At 34.3% G+C, this 17,915-nt stretch overlaps 1 protein-coding gene across 1 annotated transcript in view; it reads left to right on the plus strand.

Annotated features, from left to right (window-relative positions):
• Nucleotides 1-17,915, plus strand: part of EVI5 (ecotropic viral integration site 5) — a 240,691-nt gene that overhangs the window by 145,560 nt on the left and 77,216 nt on the right. The window contains exons 14-17 of the mRNA XM_047086056.1: nt 1,603-1,737; nt 4,668-4,808; nt 6,141-6,299; nt 16,217-16,363. Coding sequence (XP_046942012.1) covers nt 1,603-1,737; nt 4,668-4,808; nt 6,141-6,299; nt 16,217-16,363 — 582 coding nt within the window. The remainder of the gene's footprint in view (nt 1-1,602; nt 1,738-4,667; nt 4,809-6,140; nt 6,300-16,216; nt 16,364-17,915) is intronic.

Consider the following 17,915-nt stretch of genomic DNA (forward strand, 5'->3'; position numbering starts at 1 on the left):
GGGTTTGATATTTTCCTGGGTATCTCCTAATATAAAATTGTGGCAAACAAACCCAGACTACAGTTGTCAGGGCTTTAGATTAAGGCAAAAAATTCTAGTATTACTCATGAAATAACCATGATCTCATTAAACAAAAAATACGGCGCTTCCAGTTTGGATGTGGTCATTACAAAAGAGTGCCTTTTCCCTATTTAGCAAGGTAAGTATTTACTAAAGTGATAATACCTGCCACACATGTACTCCTTACATAGAAATACTGTTTTAATGGTGCCACAAAATTACTAGAAGAAACAATGTGTAATACATTGAATTAAAAAGTCCTCATTTTGTTTAGTAAGTGAACTATTAATTTTTAAAAATCATCTTTTTGGGTAACTGGAGAAAGCGAATATCATGTTTTAATTAAGCATTTACTAGTTTTAAAATAAAGTTTTAATTTGATATCTGTCTTATTCCTAATATATTGAAGAGTGAAAGGAACTAATCTTTACTCAAGCTAGTTCAATAGGAGGTGGTTCTCTGTGACTCTTTTGGGATTTTCTTTTTCTTTACTGTGTAAATTAAATGGGAAATAATAGTTTCTTTTAGGAAGTCTTACATAATGGTGAATTATATGTCTTTTGCTTTTTTAAACAGCTTTTTATAGAAACTAGTTTAAAAAGGGATTTCTTAAATGGCTGCATTGGTGTTCACATTAAAAAGCAAGAAGGGAAATGGAAAGGTTTCATGCTTCCATGGTTAATTTCTTTGTGCAGCAACTCCTTTCTCTGTTTCTAGCAGTGATTTTCATGCATATCCTTAAAGAGATCTACATTTCTAAGAGCAAATACATTTTTATTCTGTTGCAATTTAGGATGGTTCATATTACTATGGATGCCTTATTTTTATTTCTGTTACATTAAAAGAGAATTTTCAGTTAAATATTTACTTTTTTTTATACTGTGTACTTCTGTAGCATGTAACAGTGCTGTCCCATAGCAATATAATGTGAGCCACATATGCATTTTAAAATGCCATTTTAAAATGAGTACTTAATAATTATAGATGAAATTAATATTCTTAAACTCTGTATGTAAAATATTATTTCAACCTTTAACCAATATAAAAATGCTTAATGAGGTGATTTTGCCTTTTTATTTCATATTAAGTCTTAAAATTCAGTTTGTATTTTATATCCTTTCTCAGTATGGACTATTTCAACCCACATTTCAAGTGCTCGGTAGCCACATGTGGCTAATGGCTACCCTACTGTACAGAGCATGTCTATAGAGTCAGAACAAATTCTTAGTATTTGGATGGATGGGAAAATAAAAGGAGACATTTATCTTCCATGAATTAGATTTGTTTAGTATAATATAATTTAGTATAATTTGTTTAGTATAGTTACCAACACAAAATAATGTGATCGTCTTTATAGATACCAAGCCTGGACTTTTTTATTCCTTGGAAAATCATTTGGAGGAGATAAGCTGGAAGTAGTGGGTAGATGGAACTTTTACATTTGGTTACCCTTAATAACTGTATTGTGTAATTGCATTTATTTTTATTGTATGTATATGTTCATACTTCTGTGGAATTTCATCATACGTCTATAACTTGTAGCATAAATGCAATTCCAACTACAATGAAGATTTTGTGCTGCAACTAGAGAAGGAATTGGTCCAAGCTCGTCTGAGTGAAGCTGAGTCTCAGTGTGCACTAAAGGAGATGCAGGATAAAGTCCTGGATATAGAGAAGGTGAGAACAATATAAATAGTGTCACTCCCAAATTAGAGGGGACATGTGATAAGATGAATTTATTGAGCAGTTAAATTGGACTTGGTGTTTTCATACATTGGAAACCTTACATACTAGTTACTAAGAGAGGAAAGGACAAAGAAAATGAGATTCTCAGTTATTCTTTGTTGTTGCCATACTACTCAAAGCCCCTTTTTTTTAAGGGTTAAAAAAGCAAAACAAAAAACATTAGAGCCCTTTTAGAGGAAGACAAGCAGGGTAATGTTGATATGAATAATACTTAAACGTTGAAGAAGAGAAACTTAGGGAATACATATTAATGGTTGGCTTCAAATATTATAGTATCTTCATCTAGTGGGATATGACTAATACATAAACGTGTCAGAAAAAATTTCATCTGCGTGTAACTGTTAAAACTTTGCTAGCTACATAAGCCACCTCAGGATATGTAGGAAGATCTTAGCCCAAGGCATATTTAGGGAAGCTAATTTACTTCTTTTCAGGATTACTAAAGAATTTTAAGGATTAGATAAGTTAGTAGAAATAGAAATGCTTTTAGATTTCTTGTAACTCTCAGACTTGAGAGTCTGTGTTCCAGATCACAAACTCTGAATCTCTTTTTTGTCCTCTATGAAATCATTGATGGCTTGGGCTCTATGTTAAGTGTTCTTTTTATCTTTATAGTATCTAGCTATGTGAATAAAAGCCTGAGCGCTTGGGTGGCTCAGTCAGTTAAGTGTCTAACTCTTGGTTTCTGCTCAGGTCATGATCTCACTGTTTGTGAGTTCGATCCCTGCATTGGGCTTTCTGCTGACACAGAGGCTTCTTGGGATTCTCTGCATCCCTCTCTCTCTGCCCCTTCCCCACCACCCCTACTCCCGCCTATCTCTCAAAATAAATATAAATAAATTAAAAATATTTTTTGAAAAGCCTCATAAATAATGAACATGACAGATAGCCTCAAGTTGTTCTTATTTCTTTATGAACTAAAGCAGGTGTAACTACCATCAGTAGTGGAATAATTTTGCTAGAAAACTGATTGCTATTTTTACACTATGTTTGGAGAATTTTTTCTCCTATTTGTTGAGAAAAAAGCCAGCAAGAATGCTGTAAAAAAATGTATAACAGAATATTTGGTTTCTAAGTTGGAGTACCTTGGGTTCTGTGATGTAGATAAGAATCTGGATCGTTCAGTTTTGAAAATTTGGAATTTGAAAATTTGGAAGAAGTATCCTTGGGTCCAGTTTAATAATGGATTTCTTGGGGTGCCTGGGTGGCTCAGTTGGTTGAGCGACTGACTTAATTTCGGCTCAGGTCATGATCTCACAGTTATGAGGTCAAGCCCTGCATCAGGCTCCATGTGGAGACCACTTGGGAGTCTCTCTCTCTCCCTGTCTGTCTGCCTGTGTTCTGCTCACATGTGCTTGCACGTGCATGCATGCTCTTTCAAAATAAATAAACAAGCTTTAAAAAAAAATTATAAAAGTAGATTTCTTAAGTAGCTATGTTGGTATTTATGTTATAGAGTAGAAAGGAAATTAGAAGGCTTCATGCTTCCTATGGTTAATTTCTTTGTGTAGGAAATACAGGAATTCTTTGTGTAGGAATATATAGTAAATTTCTGGTTTTCAATTGGAAGATATTTATAGTCCATCATAAAAATGTGTAGTTGGCAAGAAAAACTTTATTATCTCTGTGGGCTAAAATCTTCATCCTACCATGAAATATTTTAGATAGAAAATTTCACAGATTCAGGACTTGAAATCTCAGTAGTACTTAAGTTTACCTAAGGAGCTTTTACTAGAGCCTAATTCAGGATCTCTTGGTCATGGCACAGAGCAATGTAATAGGGGCTACACTGTATCCCAAGATGGGTCTGTCAGTATGGTAAGGAATCAGTCTAAATCTTGTACTCTTGAAGCAAATATTTAGATCACCTTGGTGTTAATTTCTTAATCCTGATATAAATAGTGGCTAATGTACAAAGATTTTACACTCCTTTCCAAAGTAACATGCTGAAAAAATACAACAAAAAGGATTTTGGACTCTTCTTTTCCATAAATCTTTAAAATGTAAATGTTGTTCATGCTTTGTTTGGAGACCTAATCAGAGGTTAGTAAGCTTATTGTCATGTTGAAAAACATTTTTAATCATGTTGCTTCAAAACGCTGATTAGTGTTTTACTAATAAAGCAGAGTTAGACTTTCTCTGTCCTCAAAATTAAGCACAATTACCCTCATACATTCCTGGTGGGATTGTAAAACAGTGCATTGGCTTTGGAAAAGCTTGACAGTTTCTTAAAAAGTGCAAAATTAGCTTCTGCTCCAGCAATTCTCCTTAGTATAAAACTCAAGAGAATTAGAAACCAGGTCCATACAAACACTTTTACATTAATATTCATGGCAGCATTTTCATAATGGCCGAAAAGTGGAAGCAACCTAAATGTCTGTCATTGGATGAATGGATAGATAAAATGTAGAATATACATAAAATGTAGAATATACACACAGGGAATATTATTTGTCAATAAAAAGCAATGAACCTTGAAAACATAAGTGAAAGAAGCCAATCATAAAAGGCCACATTCCATTTGCATGAACTGTCCAGAATAGACAAATCCATAAAGACAGAAAGTAGACTAGGGGTTGGCCGGGGGTTGAGGGAGGGAAAATGTGAGTGACTGCTAATGGTTATAAGGTTTCTTTTTGTGGTGATTAAAATGTTCTGAAAGCAGATTGTGATGATGGTTGTACAATCCTGTGAATACTCTTAAAACCACTGAAGGGTAAGTTTCATGGTTTGTGATTTATATCTCAGTAAAACTGTAAAATGAAGTGCAGTTACATATGGGCCACAATAGCTTATTATATATGTTTTATTTTATTTTTTAAATTAACAAAAATCCCAAGTTATGTTTTTTCTGGCTTTAGAGAAACAACTCCTTTCCTGATGAGAATAACATTGCAAGGCTTCAGGAAGAACTCATTGCTGTGAAACTGAGAGAAGCAGAAGCTATTATGGGTTTGAAAGAACTTAGACAACAAGTCAAGGATTTAGAGGAACACTGGCAGGTATATCAGTATATTTTTGCATGCTTTTTAGAAAGTGGGTAAAACCGGAGTATCCAATTTGTGTGAGTCTGAAGTAGCTGATGATCAACACCAGGATTTGAGTTTAAAGTGAGAAAGTTCCTTGAAATGTAAAAATCTGAGAGCACTTATAAGTTGAAAGTACCTTCAAGCTGCTTCTCCCTTTTAAATCCTCATAAATAAATAAAAGATAAAATAGAAATCAAGTCACGTTGTTACTGTATCATTGTGATTTATATAACTTCTTCTAAAGAACGAAAAGAAAATTTTCCTTTATATAGCATATACAGCACATATTTCTTCTGCTGATGCTAAATCCATTGATCAGTATGAAACAGCCCAAGGGTGATACCAGTATAAATTTGTCTATACATTCGTAACCTCTTTTGAAAATTGGTTATCTCACAAAATAAGTCACTTATATGTCCTCAAATTTATTCACATATGAGGGAAACTCTTGACAAGGAACAAAAAAAAACAATCTAGAAGATTCTGTGGTAGCTCAGTTGATTAAGCATTAGACTTGGGCTCAGGTCACGATCTCCTGGTTTGTGAGTTTGAGCCCCGCGTCAGACTCTATGCTGACAGCTCAGAGCCTGGAGCCTACTTCGGATTCTGTGTTTCCCTCTCTCTCTCTGCCCCTCCCCTTCTTGTGTTCTGTCTCTTTCTCTCTCTCAAAAATAAATAAACATTAAAAAAAAAAATCTAGAAGACAGAAGGGAGAGCGGAAAGAAGAAAACAGTATATACCATTTCAGAGTAGTGACTTTGGTTTGAAATTGGGGTGTGGCTACATCTAGCAAAGACTGAAATTAGTCCTTGACATTACCATAAATGTATCAGGCAGCAATAAACTGGAAATTAAGAACAACAAAACTGATCCTTCATCATGGATATTTTGAGAACACTCCTAATATTACCTCCATAATTCATGAATAGCCCCATTTTTTTCTTTGCTTGGGATTTAGTTAACATTGTGGAAATCTCTCTTATAAAAAATTGAGGGTGAAAATTATATTCTTTACAATAATCAATCCATAGTATAAACAGATTTGAACTATATCTGAGCTTGTATTCCAGATCTGCCACTTATTGGCTTTGTGACCTTTCTGAAGTTACTTAATTGCCATTTCTGTTTTCTGACCTGTATAATGAAGATAATAGTTGCCTAACTTTTAAGGTTTTCTGGGGATTAAATAAAATAATGTATACATAATGCTTAATATAGTACTGGGCATGAAGTAAGTGCTCAGGAAAGTTAGCTCTTATTTTGATACTAGGAATATGTGTTGTAACCTAATTTTTTGTCTTTCAGCGTCACTTAGCTCGTACTACTGGGAGGTGGAAAGATCCACCAAAGAAGAATGCTGTGAATGAGTTACAGGATGAACTGATGACCATTCGACTTAGAGAAGCTGAAACTCAGGCAGAAATAAGAGAAATAAAACAAAGGATGATGGAAATGGAAACACAGGTATGATGGGAAAGCCCAGTAGCTTTAAAAAATAACATTACCAGATCAAAAGTTTATGCACAGGTTATATCATCCCTAGAATAGAGCCAGAAGAATAGAGCTAAAAGTCTAGACTGTAATTTCCTAGCCCAAATGGAAAGGGCTAAAAATTGTAGTCTTTGATATCAGAGATTTAATGTCTTCTTTGACCCAGTCAGCAAAGTTTAAGCAAGTCATAAAACTATACATTATTAACTTTGTTGCCTTGTTGTACAATTTGAGAGAAAATATTCATGTAGAGCAAATTTTTTCAACCTTGACTCTATTACCAGGTAATTCTTGAACCAGATAATTCTTTATTGTGGGGACTGGCCTGTGCCTTGTAGGATGTTTAGCAGCATCCTTGTCCTCTACCTACTAGGTCCCAGTAGCACGTGGTTCTCACCCCAGGTTTTGACCAAAAGCATCTCCACAGATTGCCAGATGTCCCCTGGGGGCAAAATTGCCCCTCATCGAAAACAGTTGGTGCAGAATATAATGTGAATGATGCTTCCTTATATGTAATGTGGTAACTCTGAGCAGTTAATTCCAAAATTATACTTCTTTCTAAGTCTTCTCTTTCTGTGATAAATTCTGTCTTAAATATACTTGACTTAACATTTGCACAATCCTTTTTAATGAGCCCATTTGCATTATAAAGTACATTTGGTTTTTATGTGGTACATTTGTGTGGACCACATTCTGGATTCTCTGCAATGTTATTTGGTTTTCAAAATAGTCAGTAGGGGGCATAGTTAACTCATGTATCATTCTGTATACATATGTGCAAAATGATCATCCCAACTTTAACATGATAACATGAATCTGTAAATCCTTTAGATTAAATAGATTTTGTTTTATGTTGTTCCAAGTTATTTTCTTGTATTTTTCATTACAATTGACTATAACAGTGAAATTATGAAAAGTAGAAATCCAGTTTTTATAATTGAAAGTTTTATTTTTATAACAGATCTTATCTCATTGTACACATTAAAGATAGAAACACAGCTTTTAAGCCAGTGTTCGGGTTTTGTTTCACAGTGGTGAATGAATGAAATCAATGAACATAATTTTCAGAACTGTTGAATACAAAGAACTGTTTAGTCACCAGAGAGAACTTAACTGAAAAATCAGTTGCACAAACTACATTTAATATAATTCACAATATGACATGATGGATATTAACTAATAATTTCATACTATATGTAAGTCAGGTTATTATGTTGTACACCTTAGACTTACACAGTGCTGTATATCAATTATATCTCAATAAAACTGGAAAAATGTTTAATTTAGAAATCTGGTAACTAAAGAGTTTGATAGAAACTGCTATGGAAAATAGGAGGGGGAATTAATTCCAACTAGATGGTTTAGGGAAAGGCTTCCTAAGGAATTTGTATTTTGAACTGTACCTGACAGAGTGTAATTTTGGATGCATTTTGATGAAAGAGAAATGGTGTAAGGCACTTGTTCCTAAATGCCAGTGCTTGAACTGGTGATGATTCATATCTAACGTCCAGATGAAGAGATTTGTCCTTGTTGATACATGTAGTTTCAGTTCCTTCATTTTAGTGACTTTCAGAAAATACCACCTAGTAAGTACACCTTAGTTTATTGAGCCACACTCTTCCTTCTTTGTACCAGTTTTTGCTATTACAAATAATGCTACTCTGAATATTATTGCACCTGTTTCCTTGTGTATAGCTCTACGAGTTTCTTCAGTACTGGAATTCTTATCTTTTTTTGTATGCTATGAACCCCTTTGGCAGTCTGAAATCTCCAGATCCTTTCTCCAAATAATGTTTTTAGGGGTGCCTGGGTGGCTCAGTTGATTAAGCGTCCAACTTTAAAAAAAATTTTTTTTTAACGTTTATTTATTTTTGAGACAGAGAGAGACAGAACATGAACGGGGGAGGGTCAGAGAGAGGGAGACACAGAATTTGAAACAGGCTCCAGGCTCCGAGCTGTCAGCACAGAGCCCGACGCGTGGCTCGAACTCACGGACCGCAAGATCATGACCTGAGCCGAAGTCGGCCGCCCAACCGACTGAGCCACCCAGGCGCCCCAAGCGTCCAACTTTTGATATTGGCTCAGGCTCAGGTTGTGATCTCACAGTAGTAGGATAAAGCCCCACCTCGGGCTCTGCACTGAGCTTGGAGTGTGCTTGGATTTCTTTCTCAACCCTCTCTGCCCCTCCCCTTCTCGTGCTCTCTTTCTCTATCTCAAAATAAATAAAAAATGTTTTTTCATGCATAAAGTAAAAATACATAGGATTGCAAAACAAGCCAGTTATATTGAGGTACAGTTCTCAAAATACTGAAAAATAAACAAGTTTATGATATAGAACACATACAGGGACATACACAACACATTGCAGGATTAGGTTTTTAATATTTTAGATTTTTCTTACCTACGTTAGAATGTAATATAATTTTCCTTTTGGGGGATACTCTCCTAGGTTTGGTATGAAAGTTATAATAAGTTTATGGAATAAATCAGATTGTATTTTATCTTTTTATTTCTACAAAATTTTGTCTAAGAATTACCTCTTGAATATTTGCTGGAATCCATTCCTTTAAATAGGCTTATCTTTTTGTCTTGTTTTTTTGGGAATAGTAACTATTGGTCCTACTTATTGAAAGCTTATAGACCTTTTCAGGTGTTCTCTTTGTTCTTGAGTCTCATTTGGTAAGACGTGTTTGCTTGGGAAGACACATTTCATCTAAACTTTCAAATTCATCACTTAGAGTTGTTGAGGGTGTCTTTTTAAAAAAATTATTTTTACTAGGTCAATATTTAGGTCTTTTTTCATTTCTAATAGTGTTTATTTGTGTTTATGTTCTTGAAAAGTGTTTGTAGAAGTTTGCCAGTTTTTTTCAGAGGTTTGCCATTTTTAGTAATATTTCTAAAGACTGGATTTTTCATTTTTGTTGGTCCTCCATGTTGTACCATAGTTTTCTATATAATTTAGTTCTATTATTATATCCTTTTATTATTTGTTGCTTGGGCTTCATCTTTTTTCACCTTTATTTGTACTCCTACCTATGTTTTCTTTTCTAATATATTTTTTATTCTTCAGTTCCATGCTTTTGACTTCCCTTGTGATTGCTTGTTTGACTCAAGATTTGTTTACAAGTATGTTTTGTATTTCCAAATGTATAGATTTCTGGTTCACTTCATTAGTAGTTTATGTCATTAGTTTAACGAAATTGCTTTGTGGTCACAGATTGTAGTCTGTAGAGTCTTACTTATATTAGATCAAACTTCTTCATTATACTGTTTGTATCTTCTATATTTTTTCTAGTTGTGTGTATCACCTGATGTTTCAAATACTAACAAATAGATACCTTCTCTTGTGATTGTAGATTTGTTTCTCCTTAGATTATGAGTTTTTTGGCTTAAAATATTCTGAGCCGCTTTTAGAGGGACACACAAATTTTTAGTTGTCATTTTTTTTGTAGTAAATGAATCTTATTAGGGGCACCTGGGTGGCTCAGTTGGTTAAGCACCAGACTCTTGATCTTGGATCAGGTTATGATCTTATGGTTTGTGAGATTGAGCCCTGCATCGGGCTGTGCACTGACAGCATGGAGCCTGTTTGGGATTTTCTCTTTCTCTTTCTCTCTCTCTCTCTCTGCCCCTTCCCTGCTTGCTTGCTCTCTCTCTCTCTTAAAATAAATAAACTTTACAAAAGTTTAAAATGAATCTTATTATATACTGACCCTCTTTATCTTTCAGGTTGCATTTTGATTTAGTCTATCTTAATACAGTTATCTAAGATGTTTATTTTATTTTTTAAGTTTATTTATTTAGAGAGAGTGTGCAAGCAGAAGTGGGGGAGGAAAAGAGTGAGAGGGAGAGAGAGAGAGAATCCCAAGCATGCTCTGCACTGTCAGCACAGAGCCCGATGTGGGACTCAAATTCATAAACCGTGAGATCATGACCTGAGCCAAAATGAAGAGTCGAATGCTCAACCGACTAAACCACCCAGGCACCTCTAAGCTGTTCTTTTTCAGTCTCTGCCTTATTTATCTTTTTCCATCTTTTTAATTTCAGCCTGTTGATATCTTTGATAAACTGCATATAGATGAACATTTTTTAAAATCCAGTTTGACAAATGGTCGTACAACTCCTGACTGTACTAAACTGCTGAAGTGTAGGTACACTTTAAGTGGGTGACTTTTATGTGTATGTCTCAATAAAGCTCTAAAAATGCAGTCCCAGTCTCTTTTAGCAGTCATCGTTAGTCCATGTTTGATGATTCAGTTTGGATTAATATCTGTCACCTTGCTAGCTATTTCTGTTCCATCTGTTCTTTATATCTTTTATTTTTCTATTTCCTCTTGGATTTATTGGGCATTATGATTCCATTTTATCTCCACAAGTGACTTCTTTATACTCCTTAATTTTTTTTTTTTTTTTTTTTTTTTTTTACTGGTTGCTCTAGGTTTTTCAATATACACCTAATGAGAGCTAATCTTCAAATAATATTCCTCACATGTAGTATAAGGAACTTACAACAGTATATTCCCAGTTCTTCCTCCTATCCTTTGTGCTCTTTGTTGTCATATATTTTGCTTTTACATATAGTACAAATATGTCATATGTGCTACTAGTCTTGCTTTAATCAGTTACCTTTCAGAGAAATTAAAAAAAAATTTAATGATATTTATTTCCTTCAATTATTCCATTTTTCAGCATTCTATTTTTTTGTACAGATCCATGTTTCTGTCTGGTGTCATATTCCTTCTGCTTAAGAAATCTCTTTAACATGTCTTGTACTGCTGGTCAGCTGGCAGTGGATTTTTAGTTTTGTTTCTTTGGGAAAGTATTTCTCCAATTTTAAAATATATATTTGCTGGATATTGAAATCTGGGTTGTTGTTTTTCCTTCAACACTTAAAGTTACTCTTCTTGTCAGTAACCATGCAAGCCAGAATTCTGTTATAATTTTTGTTTATCTGCATGTAATGTGTTTTATCCTCTGGTTACTTTTAAGATTTTCCCTTTTGTTTTTAGCACTCTGAATATGAAATGACTTGTTGTATTTTTTGTTTTGTTTTGTTTCCCTCTGAGTTTCTTGGACCTGTGGATTTCTCTCTACCATGAAATTTGGAAAATTCTTGGTTATTCTTTCTTCAGATATTTCTTCTGTCCATTCCATTTTCTTTTCTCCTCCTGGGATTCCCGTTACACATACGTTAGATTAATTGATATTGATAGTAACTCTTTGATGCTCTTTTCTTTTTTCTTCTCATTATTCTCTTTGTGTTTCAGTTTCTATTGTGTTAAATATTTCTATTGACTTATCTTTAAGTTCACTGATTCTTTGCTCCACTTTGGTAGTTGTCTGATGAGCCATTGAAGGCATTCTTCACATCTGTTAACTGTGTTTTTCCTTTCTAGCATTTCTGTTTGATTCTTACAGTTTTCATTTCTCTGCTTATATTAAGTATGTGATCTTGAATGTTTTTAACCTTTCTCTTAGAACCTTTAGCATGTTAATTACAGTTATTTTAAATTCCCTGTTAGGTAATTTTAATATCTGTGTCCTATATGAGGCCATTTCTGTTGATTGCTTTGTCTCTTGGTAGTGTTTTGTTTTTTCTTTTTCCTATGCTTTGTAATTTTTTGTTGAAAACTGAGTGTCTAGTGTAGGACAGTAGACTAAGGTAAGTAGTTTTTATGCCTGGAAATGGGCATACCTTTTCTTCTGGTAGGCCTTTAATGTGGGGGATTTGAGTTAATATAGTCAGGAGTTGGGCTGGTTTTGAGGTTTGTTGTTTCTGTGGTTACCCTCATTGCACCACAGGCTTCAAATTCCTCTAACACTGTCTTATTTTTAGATTAGGGGCTGGTTTGCCAGAGGCTTTTCTCAATGTCTTTTAGGTCTTCCATGTGTACAGCACTTCAGAGAGAGTCTGTCTCCAGCAGTATTCCACTCTTACTTGTTACAGGAAGTTGGAGGGCCAGAGTGTTCCCCATTGTTTTGATAAAGCCTCAGTCTTAGGCTGCATTGTGCCCCTGGATCTGGAGTGTTTGACTTTCTTAGTGCTCCTGCCCTACCACCAGCTATAGTCCTAGGCCCAAAATATAGTCCTGTCCCTTTCTCAGATATGGTGGTTTCCCCAGTGTTCTAAGGGCACCAGTGTTTCTGATAGTAATGGATGAAACCTTTTATTCTGTAGAGGAACTAAGCAAGGTTTAGTGCTTCTGTATTGGCTGCTGCTCTCCTCCCTCAAGCTTTTACTATGGAGATCTCTTTCTCAAGGCTTTCATCCATCTTTTTTGTGTGTACCTGTTGGGGTCCATGAAGAAAAAGTGTACAAAAGCTTGTGAACTGTTTTGCTCCGTTAGGCTCCACACTCTCTAGCCAGCCAATACTTGGCCTCTGGCTAAATTATTCTTAACAGTTTCTGGCTTCATCTGCCCTGTCTGTCCTTAGATTTGGGGTTAGTTTGTTGCCCTGTGTGCTCACCTCTCTGGTTTCAACAAAAGTCATTAATTGAGTTTGGCCAGCTTTTTTTTTTTTTTTTTTTTTAATTGAAAGGGTGGAAACAATCCTCTTCTACTCTATATCCTCATCAGAAATCAAAACTGTTTATTATGATATATTTGAAAATTTTTTACTTCATTTCTTTTTTGTGTTTTTTTTCCTTTCTTGCTTTTTATTGGATTTAGATGTTTCTTTCTCTTCTGCTAGTTTGACTTTTATAATTCCATTTGTTTTCTATTAGTGTTTATTACCTGAAAAAAAAGTTCCATCTGAGACTAAACAGAGTTTGATGTTGATAATTATCTCCATCTTCCTTTAAAAGTGTGTAAGGGCCTTAGAAGATCTCTATATGCTCTTCTTCCATTTCCAATCTTGTATCTTACTATTGTACATTTTTTATATCTCTAAATTATTAGACATTATTGTTCTATGGAGTCAGGGCTTATTTGGATTTGTCTACTTGTTTGCTGCGTTTTTGCTCTCTCTCACTTTTATTTAACAGTTTTTTTCCAATTTCAATCATGAATTGTAAACTCTCACTTTCTTAAAATAGGTGTACTTTTTCGCACTCTTATAGTTTAGCTAAATGTACTGTTGTAGGATGAAATTTATTTTTTTAAGCACTACAGGTTTTTCCTATTGATGTCTGATTTGTCTCTTTTTTTTTTTTTTTGTAGTTATTTATTTTGAGAGAGAGAGAACATGCTAGCAGGGGAGGGGCAGAGAGAGAGGGGGAGAGAGAAAACCCCAAGCTGGCTTTGCACTTCCAGCCCAGAGCCCCTTGTGGGGCTCAAACCCATGAACTGTAAGGTCATGACCTGAGCTGAAATCAAGAGTCAAGTACTTAAGCAACTGAGCCCCCCAGATGCCCCTGTCTCGTCTTCTCTTTAGCATTCTGTTTTGTTAAAATGTATCTTATTGAGGGTTTATTTGTATTTATCCTGTTTGGAATTAGTTGTGCTTCATGAATAGTAGATTCATATATATATTTCTTCCAGTTGTAAAAAATTCTCAACTATTGTTGTCTCTTAGACCATTATATCTAATCTTTTTGTTTTCTGTTTTATCCTGCAACCCCTATTAGGTGTATTTTGTACCTCCTTACTCTCTTTACCTCTTCTGGGACACTATCTTCAATGTATCTAATCTCCTATTTAATCCTTTAATTAATTTTTAATATGTTTGGCTATATTAACTTCTAGAAAATGTATTTGGTTGTTTTTCAAATTTGCTAAATGTTTTTTGATAGTTACTTTTTCTATGCTTATGTTTTTGCTTCCTCTTTTTATGTCTAAAAAAATTTAAAAAAATTTTTTTTGATGTTTATTTATTTTTGAGAGAGAGACAGAGCATGAGCAGGGGAGGGGCAGAGAGAGAGGGAGACACAGAATCCGAAGCAGGCTCCAGGCTCTGAGCTGTCAGCACAGAGCCCGACGCGGGGCTCGAACCCACGAACCACAAGATTATGACCTGAGCCGAAGTCGAACGCTTAACCGACTGAGCCACCCAGGCGCCCCATGTCTAAAAATTTTAAACAAAATATTTTATATAAAGTCCTTACGTGATTATTTTGTTATCTAGAGTTTTAAAAAAATCTGTCATTGCTATCCTTTTTTCTACTGTTTCTCACTCATCATCAATTTGGCGTTTTGTTTAATGTGTATAGTTTGTGATGATGGGTCATGGACTTGTATTGAGTGGTGCAAGGAGGAGTTCTATTTGTGGGAATTCTTTGCAGCTTATGTTGAAGGTGTGTCCCTCTCAAGTGTGGTTATTTGTTTAGTCGTAGGAGGAAAGATAGTAAAAAGAGGTTGTGGAAGAACATTTTGTATGTAAGTACTAAGTACTTGAGCACTAAGAAGTTCACTGTTTATTTTGTAGACATATAGTGAGTCAGGAAGATGAGTAAAAGTAAGGATGAAGAAACCCAGAAGTGGTAGAATGTTTTGGAGTTTAAATCTATTAGATGATGTGGATCTTTTATTAAAACTCGAGGCAGGTTTGGGGCACCTGGGTGGCTCAGTTGGTTAAGCGACTGACTTCGGCTCAGGTCATGATCTCGCAGTTTGTGAGTTCGAGCCCTATGTCAGGTTCTGTGCTGACAGCTCAGAGCCTGGAGCCTACTTCAGATTCTGTGTCTCCCCCTCTCTCTACCCCTCCCCTACTCACGCTTTGTGTCTCTCTGTCTCTCAATAATAAATAAACGTTAAAAAAAATAGCTCAAAAAAAACTGCAGGCAGGGTCATTTTCATAGAGTGAGGCAAAATGGATATAATAATAATAACCACCAAGGATTTATTAAGTATCTGTTAAATTTCAGGCATTGTGTGAGACTCCTTGCATAAACTTTTTTCATATGACTGCTACAACATAGACTTTAAATTTTTTAAAAATTTTATTTATTTTTGAGAGACAGATATAACACAGACTTTAAATTCGAGTGGTAATATCTATGCTTATAACAGTGTACTGAAATTGGATGGGATTAGATAACTTTACTATGGGTGAAAAACTATAAAATGAGGAGCCAGATTTTCCTGTCTTTGGTTATAAAATCCCTACTGTTTCAGACCCCTAATAGAATATTTTGGGGTTGAGAGAAATCAGGCTGCATGAAGCTTGAATGGGAAGACTACCTCATGTCAGTCAACTTAAGGTCTATATAATTTCTTAGCATGTTCTATAATTAAAATAAATTAAGCAGCTAGCATATATTGAGTTCTTACTATATATTAAGGCCTGCTGCATGTAATCTCTCATTTAATACTAAAGACAACTAAATGAAAAATTGGTCTTATTTTTATATACATTTTTCAGATGAGGAAATAGAGACTCAAATATTATAACTAGTTTAGATAATGACCGAATAACAAGTCAGAGTTCAAAACCAGTCCATGCTCTATAAAAAGACTGTGCTGTACATGGGAGGAATGTAAAAGTACACATGACACATTTTATGACATCAGGGATTTTACAGTTCAGTAAATGGTGATGGTACTTTTCAGTCAGTCTGTACTTTCTTTTGAGAACTGGAAATAGGAGTCAAATTCATCATATTCCTGTATGTACTCATTTGTGTGACACTGCCTGTTGCACAATTTAATACCTTCAAGTTCTGTGTAAACATTCTTAAAGTTTATAGATATTTATTGTATAAATGAAAATATTGAGCTGTAGGAAGAGTTTTTGATATGGACCTTAAGTATTCTTTTGGATGGCTTGAGTTTTAAAGCACTTTTGTATACTTTTTTCTTTTTAGTATTTAACTATTTGTTAAAAAAAACTTTATCTGTAACTAATAATAACATTTTATATAATGTTACTGAGGTATAAAATGGAGAGGTAGAAATATATAAGTTTTTTCGGGTCTTTATAGTCTGAGTATTTATATTTTTAATTACTAGAATCAGATCAATAGTAACCATCTTCGAAGAGCGGAACAAGAGGTGATCAGTCTACATGAGAAGGTGCAGTATCTTTCTGCACAGAACAAAGGGCTACTTACTCAATTAAGTGAAGCAAAGCGCAAACAAGCAGAGATTGAATGCAAGGTAAATATATCAACTACCTAATGTTTTTGTCAAAATAATAATGCCTTTTTGTTTTGTCTCATTATTATCTTAAAACCAAATAAAACCAAAAAGAACTAGCTGTGTTTCCAACTTTTCCTGAACTTGGTTTGGTGGTTGCTTTCAGACAAGGTTAACTCATCATGCCTTGAGGTGGGTTTCAGGCAGGAAACTTCATTTTCACCTACTTGGTTAAATGCTAGTGTAGGGAATTAAGTTAGCCAGGTGGTTGAAAATTGATATCTCTGTACAATTTTTATTTTGACTTGTAACCCTTTAAAAACGAAGTTTTAAAAATCGTAACCAAAATGATAGGTAATTTAGAGAGGTTAGGGCAACTCTGCTTTGATTGGTACCTTATCAGTAGACATTCAGTATTGATAAATGTTTTCTGGGTAGAAAGCAAAGAAGTTTGTATATACCAATGGGTTGGGGAAATTGTGTGCATTTCCCATTACTTTAATTTGTTTTTTTTAATTTTGTGTGTGTAAAGTGTTTGGATTTATAAAGCATCAAAAAATATTTGAATGCAAGTAAATTTTTTCTTGAAATTAATCTACAGTATAACAGTGGTGAGAGGGTGAGGGGATGTGGAGTGGGGTAGAAGGAGAGAGAAAGTGAAAGAGATAGTGTATGTGTGTTTGAGAGAGAGAGAAATAACTAAAGAGATGACTGTGATCTGAGCATTAGAATGGATTACTGAAGACAAGTTACAGGATTTTAAAAATAAACTAGTCATCCATCTTTCCATGGTGAGATAGCAGGAATGATGCCCTTTAGAGATTTCAGCCTTATTATTCTATGATAAGAAATAAGACTTTCAATGGCACATGTAAAGCTGTAATTCCATCAACTTGTTCTGGTGTCATTAAAAACCAAGAGTGAAGCTTGAATGGTTTATCAGTGTCACTGAAATCCAGAGATGAAATTACATCCTAATAAATATGCATGGCTGTTACAATTTACACTGACAGAAATCTGTAGGCAGTACTGAAATTTGTACTAACTTAAAATTAGTACCTCTGGAAAGTTATAACTAGACTAATTTAAAAATAAAGTGATGTGACATGAGGTTGTATCAACTTGATTCGTCTTTCTAATGTGTGATTGAGTTTTTATGATGCCGTATCGTCTATGCTGACTTATTTTTAATAAAGAACTAAACTTAATCTTTTTTCATTACTGGTGTAAGTTTTCCTTAAACATTGGTTGATAACACTATGACTTGATTTAATATTGCTCCTCAAATGCCTTAGTAACTTAAGCTAAGTAAAGTGTCCTTTGGAAATAAATATTTGTTGAATTTGCTGATGAAAATATATATACATATATGTATTTTTTTAATTTAAGCAATGGGCTCAGATTCAGAATTTTAGAGAATTTTAAGAACCAATATATATTTTGTTTAATCTTTAACTGTTCATTAATAAATATGTAAAATATGTTAAAGATGCTGATTCCCCTATCTCCCCCTGTGTTTACACTGTATATTGATTTATTCAGTCTTTTGTAATACCTTTTGTAGATTTTGAGA

The sequence above is a fragment of the Lynx rufus genome, unplaced genomic scaffold (assembly GCF_022079265.1).
Source record: "Lynx rufus isolate CCGP_SWC_20201006 ecotype Redwood Valley unplaced genomic scaffold, mLynRuf1.p SCAF_2, whole genome shotgun sequence".
NCBI classification, from domain to species: domain Eukaryota; kingdom Metazoa; phylum Chordata; class Mammalia; order Carnivora; family Felidae; genus Lynx; species Lynx rufus.